The sequence below is a fragment of the Entelurus aequoreus genome, linkage group LG17 (genome assembly GCF_033978785.1).
Source record: "Entelurus aequoreus isolate RoL-2023_Sb linkage group LG17, RoL_Eaeq_v1.1, whole genome shotgun sequence".
NCBI lineage: Eukaryota > Metazoa > Chordata > Actinopteri > Syngnathiformes > Syngnathidae > Entelurus > Entelurus aequoreus.
The window spans coordinates 13,189,343-13,199,109 of NC_084747.1; the positions used below are offsets into that span (position 1 = coordinate 13,189,343).

A 9,767-nucleotide genomic window follows, 5' to 3' on the forward strand; every position below is an offset into this window, starting at 1 on the left:
CCACACGGCGGCATTCAGATGAAAGAACGGTACCGGTACTTTTCAAAGGTGGTATAGTACCGATTTCAATTGATTAGTACCACAATACTTTATTAGTAGCAGTATACTGTACAACCCTACTACACACACATACAGTACATAGAAGAAAGTGTGATTTTGTTGTTTGTGTCTTGCAGACGTCCAGCAGCTGATCAGTAATCCAGAAGAAGTTTCCCCTCAGTTAGGGGGGAGCTCCACTTTGAAGCAGGAGACTCCACAACCACCCTGCATTAAAAAGGAAGAGGAGGAACTCTGCATCACTCAGGAGGGAGAGTGTCTTCTAGGACGAGAGGAAGCTGATTACACCAAGTTTCCACTGAGTATTCTCTCTGTGAAGACTGAAGATGATGAAGAGAAACCACAAGTAGACAACCTCTTAACTCCTCTATCAGATAGTGAGGCTGAAGACGAGGTTGAAGAACCTTTGAGCAGCGATGAAGACTGTGAAGGTGATATGAGGACTCACACTGACAACAAACACTCTGAGTGCTCTACAAAGAAGAGAGGTAAAACATGTTTGAGCTGCTCAGTTTGTGCTGAAAGTTTTACTAAAAAGAGCCATTTGACTCAACACATGAGAACACACACAGGTGAAAAAACATTTACATGTTCCGTTTGTGGCAAAAGCTTTTCTCGAAATAGCTTGTTGACTCAACACATGAGAACACACACGGGTGAAAAACCATTTAATTGTTCGATTTGTGGCAAAAGCTTTTCTCGAAATAGCTTTTTGACTCTACACATGAGAACACACACAGGTGAAAAACCATTTAATTGTTCAGTTTGTGGCGAAAGCTTTTCTCAAAATATTCATTTGACTCGACACATGAGAACACACACGGGAGAAAAACCATTTAATTGTTCAGTTTGTGACGACAGCTTTTCTCAAAAGACCCATTTGACTCAACACATGAGAACACACACAGGTGAAAAACCATTTAATTGTTCAGTTTGTGGCAAAAGCTTTTCTGTTAAGTGCACTTTGACGGAACACATGAGAACACACACAGGTGAAAAAACATGTAAATGTGCAGTTTGTGGCAAAATCTTTTCTCGTAGTACCTCTTTGACTCAACACATGAGAACACACACAGGTGAAAAACCATTTAATTGTTTAGTTTGTGGCAAAAGCTTTTCTTTTAAGAGCACTTTCATTGAACACAGGAGAACGCACACAGGTGAAAAACCATATAAGTGTTCAATTTGTGGCAAAAGCTTTTCTGTTAAAAGCAAATTGACACAACACATGAGATCACACACTGGTCTAAGACCATTTAATTGTTCTGTTTGTGGTAAAACCTTTCCTTATAACAGCTCTTTGTGTCGACACATGAGAACACATGCTGGAGAAAAAACATTTAGTTGTTCAGTGTGCTGTAAAAGGTTCCCACATAATGCAGATGCAGTAAAACACATAAGAACACACAAGGGAAAATAACCAATTAGCATCCACCCTACCCAGGACCTCCTCACTGCTTCTTTCACAAATATCTGAGGTATTCATACAAACTTGGATTATTTGGAGCATAATCTTATCTACTCATGACCCCATGTCTTCTCTGTATCTGAAACCTTCCTGAACAGTAAGATAGATGATGCTTCAAGTGCTTGGTTTCTCCTTCTTTAGTCCAGGGACCTGGGGCCTCATGTGTCAAGTGTGCACAAGGTGAAAAACCTGCACTACACCCTTTTTCACTGCAAAGTTGAGATGTGTCAAAACTGACGTTGATGCACAATTTATGCTGGGTACTGTATTTTTCGTCGCTCTGGAGTATACGTCGCACCGGCCGAAAATGCACAATAAAGAAGAAAAAAAAACATATATACGTCGCACTGGAGTATAAGTCGCATTTTTGGGGGAAATGTATTTGATAAAATCTAACACAAAGAATAGACATTTGAAAGGCAATTTAAAATAAATAAAGAATAGTGAACAACAGGCTGAATAAGTGTACGTTATATGAGGCATAAATAACCAACTGAGAACGTGCCTGGTATGTTAACGTAACATATTATGGTAAGAGTCATTCAAATAACTATAACATATAGAACTTGCTATACGTTTACCAAAGAATCTGTCACTCCTAATCGGTAAATCCCATGAAATCTTCTTCCTCGTTGCTCCTGGTATGCGCCGCTCCCTTTCTTTTTGCTGCTCGATGGCCGTTTTCTGCTGCATATTTCACTACTTGTAATTTGCAGTATATGATTTCCTTTTCGGTGCCATTCTTCTCAGTTTTTATAAGTTACCGCCAATGTTGAAAAAATGACCCACAATGCACTTCTGCCATGACGCACAATGCACTTCTGACCCGCCCCCGCCAAATTTTTATTGGTTGACGTGTGTGACGATTGCGGACATTTGCTTCGTCTGTTACGCGAATGAGATAAATAATATTATTTGATATTTTACGGTAATGTGTTAATAATTTCACACATAAATCGCTCCGGAGTATAAATCGCACCCCCGGCCAAACTATGAAAAAAACTGCTATTTATAATCCGAAAAATACGGTAACTGTTTGCATAACCAAGTGTCAACTTTTACTCCTCAGACTGATTGATGTGCAAATCAGAGACATATGAACAATTAACAAACTAATTAACCAAACTTTATTTAGTTTTTTGTTCAACCCTAGATGGGCTGTGACTTAAAGTTTAATTGCTTTGTAGAAACACTGAGATTAAGTCTAAATTCATTGTGTTCTTCAAGGTGTTTTTGAAAATGCACCATTTTTTTCCTCTAAATGTTCAACTAACTTGAAGTGCTTTGTCAAGATGATTATTTGTGATATGTTCTATTTTTGTTCCAAAGTAAAATAAAGAAAATAATCTTAAATTGTCGTAGTCTTTTTTTTAAATTATCATGCCATGATTTCACCCGTCCCGCCCACGTGGAAATAGATTTTCCTCCATGCGGCCCCTGAGCTAAAATGAGTTTGACACCCCTGCTGTAATCTGACTCATGTGAGCCGGTTACTGTATAAACACATTTTGTTATAAGTTATAAAAATGTGTTCAGTTCTCAGAGACACATCAATGTCAGTGTAGCTGCTGACAGAAGCAACATGTATATTTGATATATAATGTCATAGTTGGTGAGAATAAATAAATACAATGCATAAAGATAAGTTCATATTGTACACATAATGAGATTAAAAAGGCATTTCCTTGGGTTAATTCATGCAAGTTTATTTTACTTTATATTTGTTACAAACCCATGTCAATTGAGTGGGGAATATAATTAGGTCACGTTGTTGGGGGGACAATTAACATACTTGCCAACCCTCCCGAATTTTCCGGGAGACTCTTGAAATTCAGCGCCTCTCCCGAAAACCTCCCGGGACAAATATTCTCCCGAAAATCTCCTGATTTTTAGCCGGACCCGAGTAAGGACAGCCTTTATTCACGTCCGCTTTCCCACGATATAAACAGCGTGCCTGCCCAATCACGTTATTCCATACGAAGCTTCCGGCATACCGCCGATGAGCATGGTGCAGACGGAGAAGATCTTCTCGCCGTCCGTGTTGGCGCACACGTTGCCAAAGACGACGCTGGTCAGGCTGCTGAGGGTGAAGTAGAGGGCGGCGATGTACGAGCTGCGCACCGACGGGCTGCCGACCGTGTTGTTGACGTAGGGCATCTCCAGGCATTTGACCAGCTCATGGAGCCATCCTCGGGGAAGAGACGAGAGGACAACAGGGTGACAAGAACTAAATCATCCAGACTAGAGATCAATTGTATTATTATGTTTATCTTACCTAAAAAATATATATTTATTAATAATTTAAAAAAAATAAAAAATTAATTTTTACTATATTTTGCTAAAAACAACAACATTTATTGTATTTTTATTTGTATTTTTTCTGACTCCTAATTACATCCAGCCATATAATTATACATTAAAATAAACATATTTGAAATAATAAATTTTAAATGATCATAATTCATTTAAAATGACCATATTTAATTATCAACATAATTGCTTGTTTATCAACAACTTTAGCATTGTATTCATTACATTTTGAAGCTATCAGAAGCCAAGTTATGTTATATTCCTTAATATATATTTATGCAAGTTTGAAGTATCAATTATCTAAGCACAGTTTACATGCACATTTTCAGGATGTATATATATATATGTGCACATTTTCAGGATGTAAATATATATATATATATATATATATATATATATATATATATATATATATATATATATATATATATATATATATATATATATATATATATATATATATATCTACATCCTGAAAATGTGCACGTAACATATATATATATATTTATTATATATATATATATATATATATATATATATATATATATATATATATATATATATATATGAAATACTTGACTTGGTGAATTCTAGCTGTAAATATACTCCTCCCCTCTTAACCACGCCCCCGACCAAGCCCCCACCCCCCACCTCCCGAAATCGGAGGTCTCAAGGTTGGCAAGTATGAATTAATATGTGAGGGAATTAAGGAAGCAGCATGAGACGACAAGTGTTTGATGTGGAAGACGTTAATGGAGTCTCGGATTGAAAATAAACTTTATTCCCTTGGAGTTTATGGGGTCTAACGAGGTATGATTACTTCTGATATGTTTGTGAAATCTATGTGTTTTCTTTTTTTGGATGTCAGACTAATTGTAAGTTCTGTTTGGTTATTTTATTAGTTTCACACTTTCACAAGACTTACTTTGTGAAACAACTTGCCGTTTGCTTGAACCCACTAAAAGACAGAATACAACAGTCAATTTTTGTTTAATTTCTATCTCCAAAGTATTTTGATATCAAAAAAATTTTTGCGATAAAGAGCACTTCAATTATGAGCCAGAAATGTAAGAAAAGATGAAAAGGGCCGCTAGTTATTTAAAGGCCTACTGAAAGCCACTACTACCGACCACGCAGTCTGATAGTTTATATATCAATGATGAAATCTTAACATTGCAACACATGCCAATACGGCCGGGTTAACTTATAAAGTGCAATTTTAAATTTCCCGGGAAACTTCCGCTTCAAAACGTCTATGTATGATGACGTTTGCGCGTGACGTCACGACGGCAACGGAAGTATTCGGACCCAATGTGTCACCATACAAACTGCTCTGTTTTCATCGAACAATTCCACAGTATTCTGGACATCTGTGTTGGTGAATCTTTTGCAATTTGTTTAATGAACAATGGAGACTGAAAAGAAGAAAGTTGTAGGTGCGATCGGTGTATTAGTGGCGGACTACAGCAACACAACCAGAAGGTTGTGTTGTGTTTGAGTTGGATAGCAGACGCGCTACCGTGAGTACAGCTTTGGCTTCCAAACATTTGATCGCTTGCCCGTACGTGCGTGTCGCTATGTGCATGTCACGTACGTAACTTTGGGGAAATATACGTTTCTTGCCGACTCTGATGGCGGCCGGGGTGTCGTCGAAAGCTACAACGCCCGCCGCCGCTCCGTAGCTAAGTTAGCTTCAATGGCGTCGTTAGCAACATCATTGTTAAGCTTCGCCAAGCTGGAAATTATTAACCGTGTATTTACATGTTCAGGGTTTAATAGTATTGTTGATCTTCTGTCTATCCTTCCAGTCAGGGGTTTATTTATTTTGTTTCTATCTGCATTTGAGCCTGATGCTATCACGTTAGCTCCGTAGCTAAAGAGCGTCACCGATGTACTGTCGTGGAGATAAAAGTCACTGTGAATGTCCATTTCGCGTTCTCGACTCTCATTTTCAAGAGGATATAGTATCCGAGGTGGTTTAAAATACAAATCCGTGATCCACAATAGAAAAAGGAGAAAGTGTGGAATCCAATGAGACCTTGTACCTAAGTTACGGTCAGAGCGAAAAAAGATACACCCTGCACTGCCTCTCTAGTCCTTCACTCTAACGTTCCTCATCCACAAATCTTTCATCCTCGCTCAAATTAATGGGGTAATTGTCGCTTTCTCGGTCCGAATTTCTCTCGCTGCATTGTAAACAATGGGGAAATGTGAGGAATCCTTCCTCCTGTGACGTCACGCTACTTCCGGTATAGGCAAGGCTTTTTTCATCAGCGACCAAAAGTTGCGAACTTTATCATCGTTGTTCTATACTAAATCCTTTCAGCAAAAATATGGCAATATCGCAAAATGATCAAGTATGACACATAGAATGGATCTGCTGTCCCCGTTTAAATAAAAACATTTCATTTCAGTAGGCCTTTAAGATAGTTGACATTTAGCATGATAGCTGTTAACTGGTGATTAGTGATGTTAAGTGCCTAAGATGGTAGTTATTGATTAGCAGTGCGATGAGGGCTTTCTGCTGGTGAGTGATTAGCACTACAGTTAGAGCCACCTATCGCTAGGTAGAAATGAGCAGTTTCACCAACATTTTTATGTGAAACCATATTACTAACTGTCTGGTGTCTTACAGGATTCATGGAAGTTTATTGTCATAGCAGCACACGATACACATGAGATGGCACACAATTTAGTAGCACGTGAACAATAGGATTGGTCCTGGTGGAGATCTACACTCTTAGTGCTTTTCTTCTTTATTCAGAGCAATCATTTGACTTTCTAAAGGGTTTTAACTAAAATGACTAAGTAGATTGAACAATATTTCTTGTTTTTCTTGTAGTATTTAAAATGTATGATTTTTTTCTTCGATGTTTGCCCTTTTTCTGGTTTGAACAACAGACATCGAAAAAGTATGTGCACGTGCTTGTATATATATATTTTTTATTTTAAAAGAGTCGTTGATTATTTGATGTTAGATCCTTTTGCTAACCATTGTTTTAAAACAAGATTAAATTGCCTTTATTTTGAGAAAAAAAAAACTGCTGTGGAGTAGGAAACGGAAGTTGCTGGCTTCTAGCGCATGCGCAAATATACTTGAAGCCAAGCAAAAAGACGAAGACTGCATGCTATGGTTGTTCGGAGATTTTTCGAATTCACGATCTTAAAGTCATATGATTCACAGCAAATATAGCAACAAATATCTCAATTGGTATTTTCCAAAGCCACGAAACGTGCATTGAGTTTGGAGCGATATCTGAAGTGAAGATTGAAGACGTGATAGAAGATGGACGACTACTGCTATGCTAAGATGGCGACGTCCGCTAAAAGAGAACATGAAAGAGAATCAGCGCCACCAACTTCCAGCAAATCACCAACGGAGATAAAGACGAAAGATGAAGGTGAGTGACTTGAAGTTTTGTCATTTGAAAACTACCAAAAGCCGTGAAAAAAGTGTTGATAGCAAATTAGCGGACCTTGTTGAAGAATGTAAAGAAAGAGCCGCTGTTGTACCGGAATCTGTTACCCATCGGAATTTGTAACTCCAGGGGGCGATGTTCCCATGGCGTTTGTTTGATGGTTAAACGGCAAGCCCAAAGAGGAGGAGAAGAAGAACGCTTGCGTAAATGGCGTAAACTATCCTTAATGCTGAAACGTCAGTTGTCAGAATTTCAGCATTAATAAATTACACATATTCTGGAAATCAATGACTTACTTTCATTATAGTATGAGTCCATTGTATCTGATTGATTGATTGATTGAGACCTTTTTTAGTAGGTTGCACAGTGAAGTACATATTCCGTACAATTGACCACTAAATGGTAACACCCGAATAAGTTTTTCAACTTGTTTAAGTCGGGGTCCACTTAAATTGATTCATGATACAGATATATACTATCATATATACTATCATCATAATACAGTCATCACACAAGATAATCACATTGAATTATTTACATTATTTACAATCAGGGGTGTGGAGGGTGGGGGGGGGGGGTAGGATATGGACAGCAAGTAGTGGACATATATAGAGAGAGAGAGATCAGAAGGCATAAGAAAAAGTATCTGCATTTGATTGTTTACATTTGATTATTAACAATCCAGGGAGGGTGTTAGTTTAGGGTTGTAGCTGCCTGGAGGTGAACTTTTATTGCGGTTTTGAAGGAGGATAGAGATGCCCTTTCTTTTATACCTGTTGGGAGCGCATTTGGGGTCGTTTTTTTTATAGGGTGCCATTTGGACTTCATAACTTGTAAAAAATAAATAGTTGATTTACCAATATTTTTATGTTCTATTGTATACATGACATATGTAACTTGCTGAAAAACATATTGGTCGAACTCAGGCACCTAAATCATAGTATATTTAGCTATATTAATGAGAGGTGACACACGGGATATGTCCACTCTGTTAAGGACATATGCATAACAGTATGCTGAATTTACCACTGAAATCGTAACACTTCACACTGAAAAGCATTAACACTGTACTTTTAACACCAATGTATTTGCTGTATATGATATTTTGCAACAGCAGTGATGATTAACCAAGAATTATGAAAGAAACTGCTGTTGAATGCATAATAGCACTACATATACATTGTGATAAGTCAACATTACTATATACATGTCCACTCTGTTAGGTTGATGTCCACCGTGTTAGTTGAATGAGGCTAACACGGTGGACACTAACACGGTGGACATTTTGAGCTAAAGTTAGCCTTCAGCCTGCCTGTGTTAACATAACAGCTAGCATGGACTTGAATAATTGATAAGAAATCTATAATTTCACACAAACATGTTTTGAAAAATTTCAATTTGATTGATCTCCTTATTATTTAGGCCTAACAGAGTGGACACGTTATGTTCAACCACATTAAATTCACTTCATAAAAACATCAACATCAGATAGTAAGAGAGCTAAAAAACCACACAGCTTACCAGAGTTGAGTTTCCCGCCACTGGTGTGATGTTACCTGATGAGAATGATGTCACTGACAAATGTGGTTGTTTTCTTAAAGGGACAGTAACGCAACTTAACAGAGTGGACAGCGACCACAGGGACAGACATAGAACCTTATTTTTTTGTAATTCTTTTTACGATTTTGATAATATACACCATATGACTAAAGAGAGCTTGTCTATGATAATTATATCATAACAAAAAAAAATTAAAAATATATGTTTTTATTTGTTATTTTCTAGATTAAAGTTGAATAAACAGCACCAGGGACATGGCAAAATCGCATAATAGAACTTTAACAAAAGCTTTAAAAAATATATATTCTAATGTTTGAAGCCCATATCACTGTATTTATGATAGACAACAATTTACCATACACAAAGAAACTAATGGAATGAGCAATTGTAAATATTTTGAGAAAATATGACATGATTTATACTGGGGACGCAAAAGGCACCATATAAAAAAAATGACCCATTGATGTGGCATAGAAAGAGAATGAGTTAAGACCTTTGTTAGTTCGGAATCTGGGTTTAACGTGGTTAGTGGAGCTCCCCCTGGTGTTGTGGTTATGGCTGTCATTTACGTTAAGGAAGTAGTTTGACATGTACTTCGGTATCAGGGAGGTGTAGTGGATTTTATAGACTAGGCTCAGTGCAAGTTGTTTAACTCTGTCCTCCACCTTGAGCCAGCCCACTTTGGAGAAGTGGGTAGGAGTGAGGTGGGATCTGGGGTGGAGGTCTAGAAGTAACCTGACTAGCTTGTTCTGAGATGTTTGGAGTTTAGATTTGAGGGTTTTGGAGGTGCTAGGGTACCAGGAGGTGCATGCGTAATCGAAAAAGGGTTGAACGAGAGTTCCCGCCAGAATCCTCAAGGTGCTTTTGTTGACCAGAGAGGAGATTCTGTAGAGAAATCTCATTCGTTGGTGAACCTTTCTGATTACCTTGGTTGCCATTTTATCACAGGAAAG

General features: G+C 37.7%; 1 protein-coding gene across 1 annotated transcript in view; it reads left to right on the forward strand.

The window, feature by feature from the left end:
- The window catches only part of LOC133632106 (zinc finger protein 845-like), a 111,906-nt gene extending 109,063 nt beyond the window's left edge, over positions 1-2,843 (forward strand). Inside the window, exon 3 of the mRNA XM_062024342.1 lies at positions 179-2,843. Coding sequence (XP_061880326.1) covers positions 179-1,477 — 1,299 coding nt within the window. The 3' untranslated portion in view covers positions 1,478-2,843. The remainder of the gene's footprint in view (positions 1-178) is intronic.
- The last annotated feature ends 6,924 nt before the right edge of the window (positions 2,844-9,767 follow it).